Source organism: Pelecanus crispus, chromosome 13, assembly GCF_030463565.1.
Source record: "Pelecanus crispus isolate bPelCri1 chromosome 13, bPelCri1.pri, whole genome shotgun sequence".
Lineage (NCBI taxonomy): Eukaryota > Metazoa > Chordata > Aves > Pelecaniformes > Pelecanidae > Pelecanus > Pelecanus crispus.
This window is the reverse complement of record NC_134655.1, coordinates 3541523-3561773: the sequence shown is the minus strand read 5'-3', so window position 1 is coordinate 3561773 and position 20251 is coordinate 3541523. Positions and strand designations below refer to the sequence as shown.

The window sequence follows — 20251 nt, the reverse complement described above, 5'->3', positions numbered from 1 at the left end:
GCAAATAGGCTGTGTCTGTTTATAACACATGCTTTCATTTTGTTTTGGTAATACTATGTACATGCATACAAATTAACGTAAAAGCATGCTCTGTGTTGTGGCTTACTGCTTACCTCAAAGATTCTCTCCATGGTTCATCCTGGCTGCTTTATACTATTCAAAGCCTCCTGGGAAGCACCCTAACAATACCGCTGGGAATTCACTAGGAATAGAAACAGGCAATCGCCGCTTTACATCACTCACTTTTCTCTGATCCAGCAGGAAGATACACAAGCAGTGCAGCTGGAGCACTGCATCTTCTTACAGTTCTTATGAGCAGAGCCGTGACTGCTAACATAATCCAAACCACGCTTTTGGATGCTCAGAAGCCAATCTGAGTTTGGAGTAGTCCTGGGTTTGGTTTAGAGCCACCCTGTGCTCACATTTGGGTCCTGCAGCAAGCATAGGAGCCAAAGCACGACAGTCAAAACGGAAATACCAACTTTATACATTTGCAGCATGTTGGTGGTCCTGCACTGACAATACTTGCGGTTCTGCAATGTGCTTAAGCCACACACACAAGCCTAATTGTCCGACACTGTGGTTTTACTACGCTAGTTTTAGTGCTTTTAGGACCACAAACTTGAGCAAAGGCACGCTGCAGTTCTGGTTGCCTGTGACTCAGTTTTTACATGCTTCTGTCTTCAAAGTTTCCCCTATATTCAGTTGCCTACTGTGAGGCAAGTTCTCTAGATGAGCAACACTTTCAATTCGCACTTTTTTTACTAGACTTGCACATTCAAAATTTCATCTCACTTTATTACTTGATGGCATGGAAGTTTTAACGTAACAGCACATCTGTAACAATTTACTTCCTTACCAACAAAGTTCACTTTGATGATGATGACTGGGTGCTGATAGATCTACTGGACAAAAATAAAAGCATATTTATAAATATTATAATTAATGCAAAAAGGAAACATATCTCCAACTCCTGATGCTAGGAAGAAGGTATTTTAATGTGGACCATTCTAAAAATCTGAAAGAAGGACCATAAACAAACTGGAAGCACTTTAAATCTGTTTATTCAGCAGCTATTACAATCAGCCTCCAAAAAACTGGAGTCCCCTCTCGTTTCTGAACCGTGTCAAGTGATGAAAATGCCTGCTAAGAACATTGAAGCTAAACAGTGCACTCCTTTCTGAGGAAACAGACATGGCTAACAGGGATTCATCTCTTTGAAAAGGCAAAATATAAATATATACACTCTAAATTCACAACAACAGTTTAAACTCACTACGTTAATTCAAGTGGGATAACAGTGGACAAATCCACATCATGTAAACTGCAGTCGTAAAATATCTCTATTGTCTTCTCCTCAAACCCTGTCCAGTTTCGGTTTACATTCTGTGATCTGCCTGTTGCAGAGCTGAAATACAGAAGCGCTGAAGTGTTGAATCTCAGGGGCTGTGCACGGGTCCGGGAAGTGGGGCGATACTCTGCTCTCTACACGTTGCTCAAGGCATCCACGCCGGGAAGAACCTTACCTGTTAGCGGTTAAAAAATACCAATAAAGTTAAGAACCCTTCTGCCCTCAAACAACTAAGTTTTACACTTGCAATTGCAACATTTAAGCAGATTAAAAATCAGAAATTATAGGTTAAAAATGGAAGAGCTTGGCTCTACATACACTCCTGTTGATGACCAGGGCTCTTAAGGCATATGGGTTACATTTAAACTGCTCCACACAGTAAATACTTTTTAGGACTGTAGTGAGTGTCCAGAGCACAGCTGCACTCGTACGTCAGCAGATTCTTAACGTACCACGGTCATCAATTCTCAATTAACAATAACGGTAAATTTCTATCCAAGTTCTCTGCTAGGGTCAGATCCAAACACCGAAGATCTTTTTCCATTAAGTTTGATGGCAAACAGATTTTTGATTGGATCTAGGGAGTTGCTGCATACCTTCTGCAATCTCTAGTGGCGTGTAAATAAGAGTTTTGGAGTGTGTGGTGGAAATTTTAACACTGAATTAAGAAAAAGAAACAAAGCCTCCTACAAGTCTCAAGTCTTTTACTGGGACTAAAACACCCAGGTCTAGATATTTACATGCCTCATTCCAACTGATGGAAACAAGGAACATGCTCATCTTTGAGTATGAGGGCCCAGATTATTGAAGTGCAATGTTTTCTAAAGCATTTTTAGCTATTTGTCCTACTTTAGTTATGAAGAGAGACCATTCTGGTTTTGATTTTGTGTTTGGGTTTTTTTTTTTTCCCAGAAAACCTACCTTCTAATACTCAAGTTGTGTGGCAGTACTGAATTTTAACACCATTCACAACTCGCTAGTTTGCTGGGTTGGGGGGGGGGGCTTTTTTTTTTTTTTTTTTTTAAATCTTCAGAAGCTTTTCTAATTAGCTAGACTTCCGTTACATTTAAAAGATCACACACACAAACCCACATTTTGGGCCAAAACTTAGACAAGTTTGTCCTTTTAAATAAATCCGTTGCACAGTGTTTCCTTCTAGCCATCTGCATTCTTTCCCTTTACCATCACTCCCTAGGCAACAGAAACAAAAGCTCCGGCTCGCATCTAACTGCTGGAAACTAACAGCTGCAATGCAGTTTATTGCAGTTTCTCTTCTACAGAGAAGTTGACAGCATTAGATAATTTACACATATCGGGAAACAGCTAATTACCAGAGGAAATGAAAACTCATTTAGAGTACAATGTAACTCATTAGAAGAATCCTGTAAATTCTCACCATTTTGAATTCCAAGTACCCCCGTGCAGGTTCGTAAGTGATCACTAGAGGGCTCCCCAAACCCAGGGAATTTCAAACAATGCGCTGAAAAGGAGACTTCTGGCAAAAATTCCAGACTATTCTGATGAGATTTCCCCTACAGAAGCTGGGCATTTTAAACCGTCTGGTTAGCATGTCTCAGGGGATCATCTACAGAAGCGAGCCTGCTCTCAAGGCCGTTTTATTTTCTATTCCAGCATTTTTGCTTTCTGGGAGTGGTGGACTGTGCTGTTTGCAAGAACACTCCATTTTCTTGCCTCTCTTCCTCTGGGAGGACTACAAAAGAAGAGCAGTGAGGAGTTCACTGCTCAAAAGCTACACACAACTCCGCATGGCGGAACAGAAGAGACATTCACTCTATTGTTGTGCTTTCTTCAATATCAACACATGATAGAGCGCCCAGAACTACTCGATTTGCTCAAACAAGTTAAGAGAAAAAAGAACAGTTACCCTCTAGCAGTTCCAGGCTGGCACCACCGCCCGTGCTGACATGGCTAACTTTATCCTCAGTGTTCCACTTTGCGCAGCAAGTAGCTGTATCTCCACCACCTGTAGTACAAACAAAATCGATGAGAGACGGAAGAAATTCAGATTTTGTTCAGCTTAAGGGCCAGAGCCTTGCTCTGGGCTGGTCCCGCTCCCAAATACTCAGCATTAGTACATACAGCAGTTTTTAAAGCCCTTATCTCCAAGCTGAAGGACAGATGAAAACATGAGGAAAGAAAAACAATTTCACGAGTATTTTTAACGTGGTACAGGCAAACAGAAGCTTCCTTGTTGCATTTAGAAAGACAAGAACACACACATACAACTGCTTACCAATAATGGTGATGCTGCCCTTTCCAGTTACTTCTACCACTTTGTCCATCAGGGCTTTGGTTCCTTTGGCAAACTTGTCCCACTCAAAGACACCAACAGGACCATTCCACACAATTTGCTTGGCCCTTCCCACAACTTCAACAAACTTCTTCACACTTTCAGGGCCGCAGTCCAAGCCCTAAGACAAGTTAAGAGAAGCCAGAGATACACTTACTGCCAACCCTCATCTCAAATCACCAGTGTCTAGCTGGGACCCTCAGAAGCTTCCCCCTCACCCCCGGATACGAAGCAAGAGTTTCCCTGTATGCACTGAATACTGAGGAGCAGAAAGATCTGCCAGCAGCTGCTGCGGAAGGGTGGAGTCTGGTGTGGTATTTATCTTCCTAGTACGAGTAAGTTATATTTTTAAATCAACATCACATGCTTGAAGCCTTCGTTAGAAACTTTTGCCAACTCTACTTACATTCCAGTCAAATAAAAGGGATTTCTACTGCATTCAAGGTTTTAGGAGAATTTTGCTGTTTTAATCCAAATCTCACAAAAGCTACTTTAGACGTAAAAATTCAGGAGAAACAGGGCTTCAGTTTCATTAAACCAACACAACTCTACGCAGCTTGACTGCCTTCAGAAACATTTGCAAAGGATCACAATTTCTACTCCTTTAAGAGGTGTCCTTCCCACCCCACTACTGCCTCTTACTTCTTTTAGTCCCTTGCCTACTAAAACCTACCATCCAGCCAGCGGGAATGCCTGAAGCCACTGTGGCTTCCCCAGTCTGTGCATGCTCATCAAATTTGTCTGCAGTGATGAAGTCAACAGGCAGAGTAATCTTCACACCGTTCTTCTCCGCCTTTGCCATCAGGTCCTTGACAATTTTTGATCCCTCTTCATCAAACAGAGAGTTGCCAATCTAGAGCAGTTATTTGGGAAAAGTAAGAGACAGGTGTTTGTTTAGCTACTGGTCATTACGGAAGAGAACAGCAGCAGTCAAGCCGAACTGCTCAGACAGCACTTCTGAAAGACTATTTTCTTAAAGCACCTAACTAGACATAGGCAGTAATCCAATTTTTGCAAAGTGATTGTCAAGTAACTTCTCAGTGCTCCCTACTCTTGCAGAGAGTCGAGGTAGCCAGTTCTCAATACCAGAACATACAGGAGACATTCTGACAGTATTCTTTACTAGAAGCAGATGCAGAATTGCTCTTTTCATACCTCCATGTTGTTGAGCACTTTGAGGAAGGTGAACGCCATTCCACCACCAATGATCATCTCATTGACCTTATCCAACATGTTACTGATCAGCTGGATCTTATCCTGAACTTTGGCTCTGGTGCGAGAGAGAAGGAAAAAGAATGAATAAGGTAGAGCCACTGCCCAAAACTCCTCAGACAGAACTTACTCTCTAGTAATCTTTAGCTAAGACAGCATGAAGCCTCACAAAGACTTCTTGGATCGAAGCAGAATTAAGCAACTGCTATTCAGTAATGGCAATATTGTGGCTGTGGCATGTCGAGGCCATCCTGAGAGAATGATCCAACAAAGGAGTTGTTGGGAGTGGGCAGAAAGGGAACTTGGCAACTTAACAGGCCAGCGTTAAACATCGACTTACAACAGCATTATTCATCCCTCCATTTTTTTCCTATTTAAATATAAACGCTGTTTGGCACTTTAGAGCCTGATTTCCCCTGACAGTCCAGCAAGGTAGAGCAGAGACCAGAGCACTGCCCCTCACAGCCACTGCCCACCCCCGGATCCTCCGTACCAGCTACCATACGCCCAGCTCCTGCAACCCATCACGCTCACAGTACAGCTTCAAGCTACTAGGATGATCTGTGATACAGAACTGCCCTGCCCAAAAGCAGATGACTGCTTTTGGCACAAGATACAAATAATAATGGAAAAACAATGTCAAAATTACTTTATATAGGAATGGCAGAGGAGGCAGTAAATAGCCACAAGTCTCCTGTTCTTCCCTCTTCAATGCCATGTATGGAATTTTTGTTGTTATCTAAAAGAAAGCTTCATAAAAGACCTTAGGAAACAACCCCGAGCTAAACCTAGGCTGACACTCAGGAGACTTGCATTATAGTCTTAGTTTGACCATGCCCTGCTTGGTGACATTAGACAAGACCATTTCCTCTTCTTGCTTTAGTTTCCCCATCTCTAAAACAGGGACAATGATACGAATTTAATAAAGTGCTTTCAGACCTAACCATAAGAAATAGGTACTGCCTCTACAAATCCAGCCTTAGTGACCATGCAGAGCTCTGGTGTGAACCAGCCGCCAACCCCAGTTTAAGCCGCGAATTTGCTCATGTTGCCACGCTGTGGGAGCTGAACTGGTAAAGCAGCGGTGATGGGATGGGACAGAGCCACAGCAAAACCCTGCAGGGCCCATCTTGCCGTGTGCAGCTCCAGGCAAAGAGAGATGTGAAGGTGAATCAGATTTTTGTTTCTTTCCCTTGCACATACCCTGCTCCTGCCACTGAATTACTTTCCCACGCATGGTCTTTCTTTGCCAACACATTTCATTTCCACTTTACTCGTTAGTACAGTTGTTCTCAGTTCATCTTCTAGGCCCAATTTTGTTATATAGAAGCAGTAGCACACCTGCAGCTGGACCACATGCACCTTTCAAGTGTGACTTCCCTCTGGTACAATCGAGCAAGAGTTGCTCGATCTGCCATCCTCCCTCAGAACTGGCTGCACTGCCAGTGGAAAGGTGGTGCTTTCAAACAGGTAAAGGGATTTTCTGGCTCTGAACTGCTCTCAGAGCTCCTCCCGTGACTCGCTAAGATGCAATCAGCTTTCATCAGTCCTTGGCCATGCGATGAGTTCAGTAGCCAGCTCCTAGACTGGGACATGCTGGTCACCCCTGTTATGCACCCCTCAAAAAAGGTTATTTTGTTCCCACTGGATTTACAACACTGCCAGACTTTACTAATAGGCCGGATATTTTAACATTTTGGCCATCCCAGCTGCTGCTGTAACTCGGACACCTGATAATGTAACTAACAAGCTTTCTCTTGGTGATATACCTGCAACTTCCATCAAAGGCAATGAGGAGTGTATAGCACTTAATGATGGGTCACCTGCAGCTGTAAACCTTGGAAGGGTACTAATAAAAAGAAAAAAAAGCATCGTTCAATATAACCAAGGTCATAGAAGAAGTTTAAAACTTTATGTGAGAACTGAATACTACTGTGAGAACCGAATACTACTTCTTAAAAAACATATTTATGGGTGCAAAGAGCAGGAATAAGCCACATACTTCTATCAAGAACACAGGAATGTTACGGTGTCCCAGCTTTGCGTTACTTAGCAAAGTATTTTAATTCACCTGATGAACTGAAATACACTGTCACAGAACTACAGTGCTAAACTGGGTACACACGTGACAAAAATCAGCAGTGATGGGAAATATTTCTACACACAACCAGTCACTTGGTTTTGCACCTTCAAGTTTCTTTGCACACGAGCTGCTGCGGAAGAGCAGAGGCCCATCCAGCTGCAGCAGGTCACCGTTGCATAATGACAGCTCGTGTCAACTTACATAGTGCTGAGCCTGCAGGATGCTTGTACTCTGAACTGCGGAGGAAAGGTCACTGCCAATGTTTCAGGCCATCACGTGTATCTATCTATCTATCTTCTCGTTCATCTCTACAACAAACTGCTGTGGACCACCTCAATTTGGGGAATGTAACAGGTCAGGAGATGCAACAAGCAGACCCTGATCGCATCATCACAGGAGCGGACATGGTCAGTTAGCTCCTCTCTAATCCACATCTTACAGAGATCTTGGGATTTATCTACAAATCTGAACTGTAGGTACAGTTAAAAGGAAAGCGCTTGTTTGAACCAAGCCAAAGTAACTTTTCATTTCTTACAGAGGAGTTAAAGAAAAATACAGAGTTGATATGCTCGAGTCTTACCCTCCAAGAATTGCTAAGAAGGGTCTCTCCGGACTCTCTAGGGCCTTAGCAAAATAATCCAGTTCTTTCTTCATCAGGAAGCCAGCAGCCTTCTGAGGCAGATTGACACCTACCATGGAGCTGCAGAATAAAAGTAAGAGTGCAGAAAGGAAAAATTTTCTATCAGTACAGGTCCAAACACCTCTGTGTCTCCCAGCATTATAAACCAAATCCTTTAGTCAACCGCAGCAATGACAATGGCTACTACCTGCTTGAAAACAGACATGAGGGTTTTGTTTTCCTAGTTTGATAAGATGGCTGTACATAGTTACTTTCCAAGATGGTTTCTGCACAGACATATTGATATGCAAGACATTTCTAATGTTAACTAACTAGTGATCCAAAACGCTGAGGGACAAATAAGCATGGCAAGAGCAGAGATGTCTTCCTCCAACAGCACTGGATTATGAAATCAAGCTGAAAGAGGACCAGTACAGTTTGCAAGTACACATATCTAAATGCACTCCATGAGAATAATCAATCTGGAGCCATTAATCTTTTGGAAAAGAGGTCTGCTGTAATTGCAGGACAATTTATACAAGTCCTAAGCAAGTAATTCTTGTATCTTCAAAGCCTAAAAAGTCAATTCAAGTCTTCAGAGTTTCAGCCATCTCCTGTTCCCAGAGGCAAACTTGAAAGAGCATATGTTACTGACAGCTACCTCCACTAAATCCATTACACAAGAACAAACACAGCAGAATGATAACGGGATAAGCCCAAAAAGAAGTTAAAACTCATTGGGGGCAAAGCTGTATGTGTTTCCATGGCAGACACCATTTTGCAGTTCTGCCTGTGGAGGGAGAATGGATACACACCTGTGAGCTCGGTGGGCAGTCCCAAAAGCATCGTTGACATAGACATCTCCCAGTTTAGAAAGAGAGGCGCGGAAAGCCTCCACTTTTGCAGAATCAGCCTTGATCTAAAAAGAGAGAGAGTGACAAGTTTGTGCTATTCAGGTACACAGAGCTGATTCTGAAACTAAAGTCCAAGTCAGCCATTTGACTTGTAAACCCAAAGCAAAGAAAGGTCAGCTGGAGAAACTCATCAGTTCATCCTGTGGGTCACTGCATTTCATACACTCTTTCCCAGTCCAGCAGGAGCAACAAAAAGGTTTAAATGGTTTAACTCCACATTAAACTCCCCAAGACTGCTATTACAGGCCTGAGGACTGTTCCCACTTCAAGTCTCTAGTCCAGCAACAGAGCAGGAATGAACTGCAGCACTACCAACCTTCCAGTCTCTCTCCAACAGATTTCCAGTTTTGTGCAGTGAACATAGGTAACACAGAAAGGGTGTGCAGAGATGAGGCAATGCTGAGGTGAGACTAAACAAACTCATGCTCGCTTGCCGAACAAAGAAAGTGTGATCTCCAGGTGCCACAGGTAAAAGGATGAGCTCCTGAAGGATTGATTTAGTGACTGCATTGAGGATTAACATAAATAACCTGCACACTACAACAGGCCACAGTGAAAGGAGCAGATAAGCTTAGTGTGTAGTGGGAAAGAACAGATGCATTTCTGTTGAAAGACTTTTTCTCCATCCTCCGAGCAAACTACCAAATCCTCAGGGGATGGCTCACGTAGTTCAGTTTTCTCTCCCACCATGACAGGACAGCGGTGCTCACTTTGGCAGTAAGTGACTGCACTAGTGACTAGTTTACAGCACTTGCTCTTGAAGAGAGGCCCACACTGGCAGTCGGGCGATCACCTCTGCCAGCACCCAGATTTCACACCGTGGGGACGACGGCAGGAAGGTACTCTAATGCATGGCAGGTGGGCTCAGCGTGGCTTTGGGTGCCCTTTTATTCACACAGCCCGGGCAGAAGACAAGCCAAGGGACAACACAGATTGCAGAACAATGCTGTCAGCCACTCCTTCACTTGGTAGATTGCCCGGCTTTACACAAAGAGATTAAGTGCTCCTGTTAAAACCAGTAACATCTGTAAGCAGAACACAAGAGGCTCTGAATGAAGGAACCACTACCACTTGATCTGCTTTGGAAAGCCGCAGTTTCTAAGCGCCAGTTAGTAATCTGCAGTCTTGTGTTGCATCACTATTCCCATAGCACTGCCTTTCACCTCTGTTAGGATGAGAAACAGGTCTGTCAACAGCACCTCTCCTGTTGCGCTCAGCTGCAGTGCGTGCTTCCATATGCATACACCCAGTTAAATAACCCGAGACGTACAGAAACGCACAAAACTCTTTCCAAAGCAAATTAAGTCCTTGCCCCACTCTTCTCCCTGCCACCATATTGGCTTTCAGTGGCACACAGTTCTAGTAGCGAGTAATTCCAGACTTGCTCAGTTTCTCATTGCCATCTGCAAAGGCTTACTAATTCTCTGGGCTATTTTATCAAGGGACAGGAGTCCTGTGTCAGCCCAAAAAGGGCACCGCAGGCCATCAGCATTCCACTCCCCGCACTGAACCTGAAAGGAGCCAAGGCCTGCGTAAAGTCAACGGGGTCACCATCGCTAAGAAAAGCAGCTGTCTGGAGCAAGCATTCTTCCTGACCTTCAACAAAATGTCAGAGGTGCAAGGCAGCCTGGTTCTAGACGACTACTCGTAAGAGCAGACAGGCTTATAAAAGGGTCTGATAATCCCTATGTTGCAGAATGTTTAAACATTATATTAAAACATTAGCCAGATAACCAAGAAAGAAGTGCCATTCTTATGGCCCTAGTGGCAACAAACTATCTCCAACAGACCTTCATTTTTGGTTTAGACATCCCAAAATAAAGTCTAATAAGCGGCAAACAATATCCTGCACAGCCCTATTTCGCTCCTTTTTCCTTCTTTTATGGACTACACCACCTTTGGCAGAGTCATCTACAGCCCTTCACTTAAGCTGTTTCATTTTGGAAGTTCAACGCATTTGGCTCAAACTTTTGCACAGCGTGGTACAAGTGGTCAGACACGCTGAACTAAAGATCTCCGACATCTTTCCGAGATCAAATTCATAAACAGTATTTTTGATAGGTTGCTGGTTCCTTGTCAATCTGCAGCAAACGAGGTAGTAAGACCAGAAAAGGTTATGCACAAAAGCTAGACTTGAAGTTTCACCTTGTTCCCTGAAGCATCCTTCCCTTTCCCTTCTTCTTCTACATGGAATCGGAGGTTCTCTAGCAGGATGATGGAGCCAGCGGCAGGATTAGCGCAGGCCTTCTCCACCTCAGGACCAACACAATCCTTCAGGAATAAGACCTCCCTGCAAACACAAGATATACGCTGTCATCCTACCAGTGACTCTTCCCTTCAGAAAGGAAAGCATCCAGGCCCGCTGACAGAGAGGGCCTGATGCGTGCTGGACTGCTCTTCTACTTCACCTGCCCAAGAGCGCTTTAAGCTCCACAGCTACTGGGGCCAAGGAGAACTTTTCCGGCATGGGAACACCATCCGGGCGACCCAGGTGACTCATCAAAACCACTGACTTGGCTCCATGATCCAAGCAGTGCTTGATGGTAGGAACAGCCGCCTTGATTCTGTAATGGCAGAGAAGAATAAATGAAAAAGGATTCAGGTGGTTTACCAGGCAAGCAGACTCAGTGACCACTTACACAAGAGCCCTGGGAGCTGTCCCTCAAAAATACTTCAATCCTACCTCTGGCATTCTCATGGGTCAGCCTACCCCTCATGAAAAGACAGCAGGGCATCACCACTGGTAAGTCTCCAAAAGGGACACTGGGCTTCTTAGCAACCTGTCCTTGCTACAACAACCATCTAGGAGACTAACCACATCCCACAGAGCATGGCTTTCCCTGTGGAGCTAACCCAACCTGCTCTTCTCCTAGGGACTGTGACTATCCTGAAGCATGGTCAAGAAAGCATCAACAAAATTCTCCGCCCCAGCATGTTTTCATATGTTTCACTGTTATCTTCCATGCGACGCAGGATGCGGAAGTAAAACGCATTTTGTAATCTAAATTCTGCTGATTGCTTGTAGCTAAGAAATGCCAGGACACACTTGAACATTACCGGGCTTCCTGGTTTAGCCTGTGATCCTGAACCAATAAAGAAAGGAGGTGAACGCTGAGCACTGAGCATATTGTGGGGAACAAAACTGGCACCTACCTGCAAGTGACAGAGAGGCAAGACAAAACATTTCATATCACTGTTTCTAAACCTAAACCCTGTGTCTTTGTATGCTGCACTAGAACAATTATTCTAACATAAGCCAACAAGTTAACATAACCACAGGGTAACCAGGAAGCAGAAAGTCTTCCGGATCCTACCAACAAATACAGCAAATTTTCACACGCAGCCAAAGGGATGTGGTTGTGAAATGGTCATAATGCTTCAACTGTATTTAAAGAATGAAGTTTAGGATCTGTATGATTAAAAGACTTTTTCTATGTGCTTTCCACAGCAGCTATGGTGAGAAGGAGCCTTGTAGTTAGCGTAGTTTGCTAATAGCTACAGGGCTTTTAATTAACAATTCTCAGACCTTCTCCGAGACACCTTTAATATTCTGTTATGAGCAATGACAGCTTAATCATGGTAGCATTCCAGGTACTGCTAACAGAACTGGGCTAAAATCGGAGAGAAAACAGACTTTGGGGCTTCCATCTGAGATGGAAATTATGGCTCACCTTTGATTGTTGGTTATTTTGTGATCCTTCATTGGAACATTGAAGTCAACCCTAAAAAAACAGAAATAAAATTAGATACTCAACAAACTTCTTTTACAAAGAGTGGGAGAACCTGCCAGTAAAGGCGCTGGCTAGAAAAGCAACGTTACAATTAGAATAAGATTTTTAGCTCTGCCTTGTACACAAGTTCTGTTTTGAAATCAGTATGTTATTAGCCATTTCTGCTTGTAATAATAACACACAAATGGAGAACAAACATCTGGTAGAATGACTTAGTAAAACTATGCCACCAATACATCCTAATGCTCATGACCTCAGCAGCAATGATGCTGGAGCAGGAAATAAAACTGAGATTGAACAACCTCCCCACCACCTTTTCATTTTAAACAACATGCTCTCAAATCACCGACTAGGAGCTTCCAAGGGAAAGGAAGCAAATAATGAAAAACGACACTGTGTTCTCTAACGAGGCCCCTAAAATACTTGGTTGGACTACTACAGCAAGCAGGCAGGCTCAAAAAAGCTGTCCACTTATTGCCTACAACTTTGAATTTCTGTTCTCTGCAGCTGAGTGCTGCGGCTTATCACATTCCCACTGGAAGACCTGACGTGGATCTAGAGGCAACTTCCCTACTCATGCCAGATGAAGGGATGGAAGGGAGGAGTTTCATCAGCCATTCCTCACTAGCATACCTTGTGCCCATGTGCTGACTAGCGGCAGCAGGAAGCTGCGCTGCGTAACAGCTAAAGGCAGAAATTACTCACAGAGCTACAGAGGGGAAGGGAACATCTAACCGACTGTAACAGCGTATCAGAACGAGGAAAGTGAAATATGGTGTTACAGTTCACTCTTCATCATTCTGTATCTGTATTAAAGAGCAACAAAATTCAGGAAGTTGCTTGAATTCTCTTGTAGCCTGCTCAGCACGAGAAACAGATGGGAAGAATGACAAAAGCTGCCAGCACAACCAGACTAGCTGAGCAGAAAGAAATTGAACTGGCAGCCCCACAGTACAGTGGACTAATTCTAGAAAGGGGAAAGAAAAGCACCATTATCATGCTATTATTCTAAAATGAGAGAATGAAAGAATAGCTTGCTTTACAGAACCATCGAGCTACAAAAGAAAGACCCAGCTCACCCTTCTTCCCCACTGCAGGACAACTGAAATCTGAGCTCCCCTTGAACCATTTCTCCTCCCCATTCCCAACTTCTCTTGAAGCTTTGGCACTAGGACTGGAAGATTAGCAGGTTATGAGTCTGCCAAAATCATGATGAATATGAGAGGAAAAAAAGAAGTATCGATTTTAGTAGTACTGAGAGCACATGGTGATTCTTTTCGGGGAAAAAAGATGCAGGCGGGAAACACAAAGATCAGTGTGTCATCTGCTGTTTCGCTCAGTTCTAGCAGCCCGTCACAGAATTGCACAAGTATGTGCATTAATCATCAGAGACTAAGAGCTGGCTAATGCATCCTCTGCCAATGCAAGACTGTTCTCTGTACCACAGCTCACAAAAGGAAAGAAGAGTCAGATGGCAAAAAAAACCCCAAAACCCCAAACCAGTTGTTACAGAAATAAAAAGATCTTTTATTGTACCAGATTTAGGAGCTAGCTTCTTCAGTACTCATTACGAGGACCGGTTTCTGGTAATCAATTTCTAGGGAACAACTTCAAAAGACGACAGAGAGACAAGATAAAAAGAGCAAGCTGTCTGACACAGGCTACAGGGAGGAGAAGCTATAATTTTGTTACACTTGCTTACTCATCGAGCAAGATAACAGACAAATACTAGTCATATTAGGGTGACCTTGGGCGAAGAATCCCACAATGAGAGTATTTTGAGCAGGATGTACCACGATTTACCTCAGTGCCCTTATCTCTTAACGTCTGGCAGCAATTCCAACATTAGGCTTTCAGCAGGCCTTAATAGTTTATAAATAAGCTACGAATTCCTCTTTTAGGGTTTTACACCAGGATGTGCTGAATACCCGTGATTCGACTCTTACTGCAAAAAGCAGAATGATCATTGTATTTGGGCAGCTGGCCAGAACCACATTTTCACTTTTTTTTTATTGCAACGCTTTTTGGATTTGCGTGAAGGAAAAAGGGAACGGGGGAATAACCTTTTTTTGTAGAGCTCCCGAATAAAAGCATGCCAGACTGGCCAGTTTTCCCCTCCAACAGCCCGCGGGCGATACCTGTGCAGGCAGCGGAAGCCCCGAGGCAGAGCCCCTGCGGTTGCAGCTCCCCGGGCAGGCGGTGCGGGCCCGCCTCGGCTTTGCCAGGCCTGGATTTACGCTCCTGCCGTCAATCACATCCCCCCTCACGGGGAAACAGGCACATTGCCTCGACGGGTAAGCCAGGATGCACGGGGCCTTGCCAACAGTCGGCGTACGGGAGAAAGGGAAAAAAAAAAAAAAAAACCGAAACCAAAACCCTACAGAAAATAATTCGCCGGGCTGAGACAAGAAGCTGCTGAGGACAGAGAACACTTGCTGCTGCCTGAGGAAAGCTGCGCGGAAACCGGCCCCCGCCCGCGGGGAGCCCGCCGAGCCCCGCCGCCCGGGCCCAGCGGGGAGGGCGGGCAGGTGAGCCCCGCCGGGGCCCGGGAGGCCGCGGGCGGCTCCCCACACCCCTCCATCCCCGGGAGGCACCACCGCCCGCCACCCCCGCGGCCTCCCGCCCTCCTCGGGGGGCCCGGCCGCTGCCGAGGGCCGCCCTCGGGACAAGGGCACCAGGGGCGGCGGCCCCGGGCATGGCCAGGCCGGGCCGGGCCGGGCCGTTCAACCCCTCACCGCACGGCGGGAATGCGTGCGGCGGGCCCCAGCTCCTCACCTCATGACGACCCGCTTGCCCTTCACGTCCACCTTATCGAGGGTGAGCTTGTTGGAGAGGGACATGGCTGCTCCGTGCCCGATCCGACCCGACCGCCGCTCTGCTCCGCCGCCGCCCGCGCTTCTGCCGCAGCCACCGCCAGCGCCGCCGGCACCCAGCCCGCCCCGCCCCTGCCCGCCACCGATTGGACCGCGCCGCCCGCCGCGCGTCGCTACTGGTCGAGCCGCCCGCCCGTCGGCGCTCTGCCCGCCCCCGCGGGAGGCCGGGCTGCGGCGGGAGGCCCGGTCACGTCCCGCACGCAGCGCCCGGCTCGGCGCCCGCGGCGCGGGGAGAGCGGCGGGAAGGGGCCGGCCCGGGCCGCGGCCCTGCCAGGGCCCCGCTGCGCTGTGCGGCCCTGGGGCTCGGGATGCATCTGCCAGCGCCTCACACGAAGTGCCTTTGCTGGAAAACACAGCGCAGCAGGTCCTGCAGGTAGCATAAACCTGCCGGGTCTCGCTGCGGTGTTGCTCCTCCAGCTTCTGGGAATAATCACCTCTTTGGTTGGTGCCCTCCTTCGGTACTTGATCAGGTTTCACTGAAATGAATCCTCTTTCCAATCGCTAAACGTCCGAATTAACAGTTGTGGATCCTATTTGAGGGCAAATTACCCATAAATGCTGAGCATGGGCCAGCTGGCAGGAAGCCTTCGAATGGAGGCCAGCCGCCGGCCTGGCGGGCACCTACCTCTGCTGTAGCTGGCATCTCAAAGTACAGGACAAAACCCAGGAAATTTTTAAAAGACCTAATACTTTTCAAGACAACGAAGGAAAAAAACCCATTTAAAAGGGATGGTTTGTGTGTGCTGTCAGAGAATTGCCTGGCCCAACACATATGCGCGCACACGTGTAGCCTATAATGCAGTGTAATGCACTGCGTGCTCTCTGAAAAAGGAGCTCACGGTCTTTTGACTTTTCCCCGTAGGATAGCGAGGCCTTTCTGTTTCCTGGCAGGTTTATTTTTTTTGCCACGCTCGCTAAATATGCAGACGCCGCTGAGAAAATTGCGATGGCAAGCTGAGCGCCTGACAAAATCAGCTCTTTGCTGGCAGAAAGGCCAAACTTAGAGGAACAGCCTACAACGGGCAAGTGAGGCGCAGGCAAAATGGAAGAAAACAAGCCTGCGCTTACAAGAAACAAAATACAAAGATATCTAGAGAGCTAAACTAATGCATTGCTCACCCACAGGTGAAAACATCCAGCCTGCGTGGGCCCTGCTGCAGAGGATCGAGAGCCCGAGCCTGCTGCTGCAAGGCTTGTCAGAAGGCTTGGAAAAGCCTGGATGGGCCTCAAAAACAGGTTAGAGACATCAGTTTACCCAAGTTACATGGCAATCCCAACAGCAATAAAAGCTGAAACAAATGGGAACAAACTAATAGGTGATGTGAAATCACCTGTCAGGTAGTCACCTATTAGGATAGAGAAGACCAGACCTTAGTTTATCAGTGTGTGTCACCATAGTTTATCATCTATAGCTATAAATCATGCAATCAGGGTTCCAATTAAATTAGGTCCGGTAATGGTCTCAAGATTGACTGCAGAGTGAATCTGGCGTGTATCCAAGGGTCCCCCCTGCAAATTAGTAAAGCAGCCCTGCACTTGCAATAGCCAGCAGGGTCCTTGTGAACCAGAGGACCCGGACAGCTCTGGGGGTATCACCAGTGGGCAGGGACGTTCTGGAAGTATCGATGCCAATACAGCATTCACCAAGGCCCAAGAGTCAAATCCTAAATCGGTCCTGGATCCAGCCTTCCCAGCGTCTGGGAGTGCTCCATTTTCAGATCCTCTTCCAGGGTTTGTTCAGCGAAAGAGCTCTCCCAAGAGCAGGGACTGCCTGCACACAAGCACGACTGCTAAGAGCCGCTTTTACCGGCAGAGCCTGAAGCACAACCGGCAGCAGGTGAATAAATACTCACATTAAAGGCACTCTGGGTGAGAAGATGAAAGGAAGGGGTATCCTTCCAGATCCACAGGAGCCGTAACTATTTAACTGTTCTAATCTATGTCTTTCTCCCCGTTCTACTTCGTGCTGCTTTCTTCAAAGGCAACGGTTAAATTCCTTAATGCTGACTCAGAAAGGAAGGCTCCTCTCAGATGCAGCCCACAACCGCATCCTTGCGTCACCTATTACTTTCCCCGGTAAATGAATTCTTTCATTAGTACAAGACTTTATTTTAAATAGCTTGCATGCCATCTCCTAGCGGTAAAAAAGCGCGGAGGAGAAATGTCACGGTGCACGGCGTGAGCATGGTAACTTGAGCACCCACAGTAATGTAAGGTGGAAGATAGCTACATACCACAGCTGACTAAGGAGAGGGGGCAGTGGGACACTCGCTAGTCCCCGGTTAGATGGGAGCATTCAGGAACAAAGGACTAAGCAAGCCATCAATCAAAATAAATAAATAAAACCCACCAAGAATGCTCTACTCAATAGGACTAACTCCGCTACAGCTATATACATCTAATCGGCTAGTAGGGCATTGCGTAAGAAGTCTGTAGTCATCTGAAATTAGAAGCTTAGCACCGTGTAAAGTCTCTTGTTTTGGACACAACTGCGGCCGTATGAACCCCTTATGAACATAAAGTGTACTCTGTTTTTACTGCTTGCTTGCTTTTTCTCCATTTGGTGAAGAACGAGGTAGGGGAATAGGGAGGAAGTCCTGCGAGAACTTGTGGCGGCAGAACATAATTCCAGATGGGATATGACCAGGGCACCAGGATTTGTGCATTATAAAGAAGTTGCAAGGAAAGGGGAAGCATTACCGACACGTGCTTGAGACTCAAAGCTCATTTCCACACTTGAGTCACCTTTCGGTCCTTCCCTCCTGTTGCGAAATATTTAGAATATACTGCAAATATTTAAAGAAAAAAGCCCATGCAAACAGTTCAAAACCTGCACTTTTAAATTAACCAGTACAACGAAGCCAGGAGGGCAAAGGGCTGAAAAAACCCCAAGGATCTGGGCATTAGACCTGTGACCATCCTAGGAAGTAATTTCTAGGAATACGAAACAGAAGCTGTACTTTAGACTGACATAGCCCTCGCCTGCGCAATCCTGCCCGCTTCGTTTAGCCAAAAAGAATGGGATCGCGGCAAGTTTAGACAGATCACGGGCTTTGGTGCGCTGGCCTGCATATTTATATGAATCAAACTGAAGGGCCGTGGTTTGGAGACCAATAATCTGCATCGTCATCTGTATCGCGTGATCCAGTCTTCAGAAACTTCCTGCTTTTATAACCACCCTCTGCATTTTAAGCTTCCACTGGAAAACAGGCTTCAGCACAAGGTCTAAGTTTTCTTTTCTCCTTGCAGTAGAACAATATTCAAGCACAGGTATCTTGCAGGAAAGATAAAAGAGCATTCCTGAGACAGAGAGACAGAAGAATTTCAGGAGGGAGACTGAGAAACAGCCTTTTTTTTCTTTTTCCTCCCCCAAACACAGGCTCTCAACCTTATATGCCTAGATTGCAGAAACAGAGCATCACTGAATGAGTCTAGAGCAAGACCATTTACATTAAAAGGCTTTTACACATGTATCGTGTATTTTGCTATGGGGTTTTAATACTACAGTTTAAAATTGAGTTGATTTGTAATACAGATTTTCTTGGACAATCAAAGCCGATGGTGTTTGGGGCATGTATTTTGATATTCAATATAAATATCAGACATACTCCCCTCATCAATCTTAACTGCACGTTTATGTATTTTAATGCAATCAGCTCCTCTCTTTTGCTTTAGACCTTTAATACTGCCTACTTAAAAAATGGGTAACAAATTAGTCTAACAATAACCACCAACTAATAAAAAGACAAAAGCCCAGTTGTAGCCTCCCAATAGATTTGCCATTGAACCGTGCGTTCAGTGAACGGAACGAACCAGAGGTGAGAGAGGTTTGGGGGATCTGCCCCCCGCCCGCCGCCCACGCCGGGGCTGCCGCCGGGACATCCCCACTTTTGATTTAGCAGATGCTATTTCTGGACTTTTTGAGAAACAGAGCCCTCTAGGGGAAGGTGGGTGAGAACCCACTAGGAAATGCTAACGCTCTACCAATATTTCTCTGCGGTTTCACAGTTCCTGCAAGGTGCAATGGACGGGGGTTTTTTTCTGCCTCTCGGTGAGAAGATTCCTCACCAAAACTCTGCCAGGTGCTCTTTCCCTATTTCTAGTTACCTGATCCACTCATAGGCTTTCCATTTTATCATGCTTAAATATATTTCTTAAATTACACTTAATTTAAACTTTGGAACTTACAAGTCTGCTTTGTTAATTCGTAATTCGCTCAGTTCCCGAACCACTGAGCACTGAAGGAGTAAGCAGATCTTGTCTTTTTCTCAGTTTCTCTCCTACCTCCTTAACGAGGGCAATTTCTTACAGCACAAACCAAAGTTTGGGTGCTCCGGGGTAGGCAGGCTGCGGAGGTGACACCCCAAAGAGCCGTCCCAGCACCAAGTAAAAGAGAAGAGACAGGAGGAAGCATCGATTCAGTTCTGCTTGGCTTTTGTCTTCTGAAACTGTCAATGGGAAGAAGCTCCTCGGAGCGCTCTGCTGCTCGTGCAGATCAGGCCTTCCAGACAGAGGAGATGTTATGTTTGGGCTGTTCTGCATTCACCATGGATGTCTACTGAGTTCAGCTCCGTAGGTGACCGTACCTACTTTGAACTTGAGCATTTTACAGCAGGGAACGTTTCTTTACGTACTCTATAAATTATCAGCCAGCTGCGGCTCTGTGGAGTCAGCAAAGACTTAGGGGTAGAAAAATTAGAAGGGATTTGTTACAGTGTCCATGCACAAGGTTAGCTTTTGCCTTTTTATCCTAAATAAAAAGTGGAGTTACCTGCTGGCAAACTTCTCTGCCCTTCAGGGAGAGGCAGGGCCACTGCCTCCGTATGTGATTGTAAAGCACTCACTGCACTGTCAGCAGTACCAGGTAGGAGCATTGGAATTTAAGGACAAATTAGGCAAAAATATTAAGATTTATACCCACAATCCTACTACTGCTCTGAAGATTAAAGTTTATGTGAACACAAATCCCGTACGTTCTCACCAGCTCACTCTGGCTTTGTAATCCTTCCCAGCTCCTCCTTTTAATGATCTGTTAGGATACGCAGTTTGAGTTCCCAGTCTGGCACTGTAGAAAAAACTGCCTAAAGCATGGGCAAAATTCTAAGCTTCAAGCATCGCTGGAGCCAGAGAACAAACGCGTACATCTCTCCTGGCTGC

General features: G+C 45.8%; 1 protein-coding gene across 1 annotated transcript; it reads right to left on the bottom strand.

Annotated features, from left to right (window-relative positions):
* Positions 1–1079: 1079 nt before the first annotated feature.
* Positions 1080–15093, bottom strand: PGK1 (phosphoglycerate kinase 1). The gene is made up of 11 exons (XM_075720605.1): positions 14997–15093; positions 12162–12212; positions 10899–11054; positions 10636–10780; positions 8392–8495; positions 7538–7657; positions 4818–4932; positions 4336–4515; positions 3606–3783; positions 3237–3335; positions 1080–1526 (listed from the first exon to the last, which is right to left on the bottom strand). Exons 1-11 carry the CDS (start codon positions 15059–15061, stop codon positions 1486–1488), a joined length of 1254 nt encoding a protein of 417 aa, XP_075576720.1. The 5' UTR covers positions 15062–15093; the 3' UTR covers positions 1080–1485.
* Between the last annotated feature and the right edge of the window lie 5158 nt (positions 15094–20251).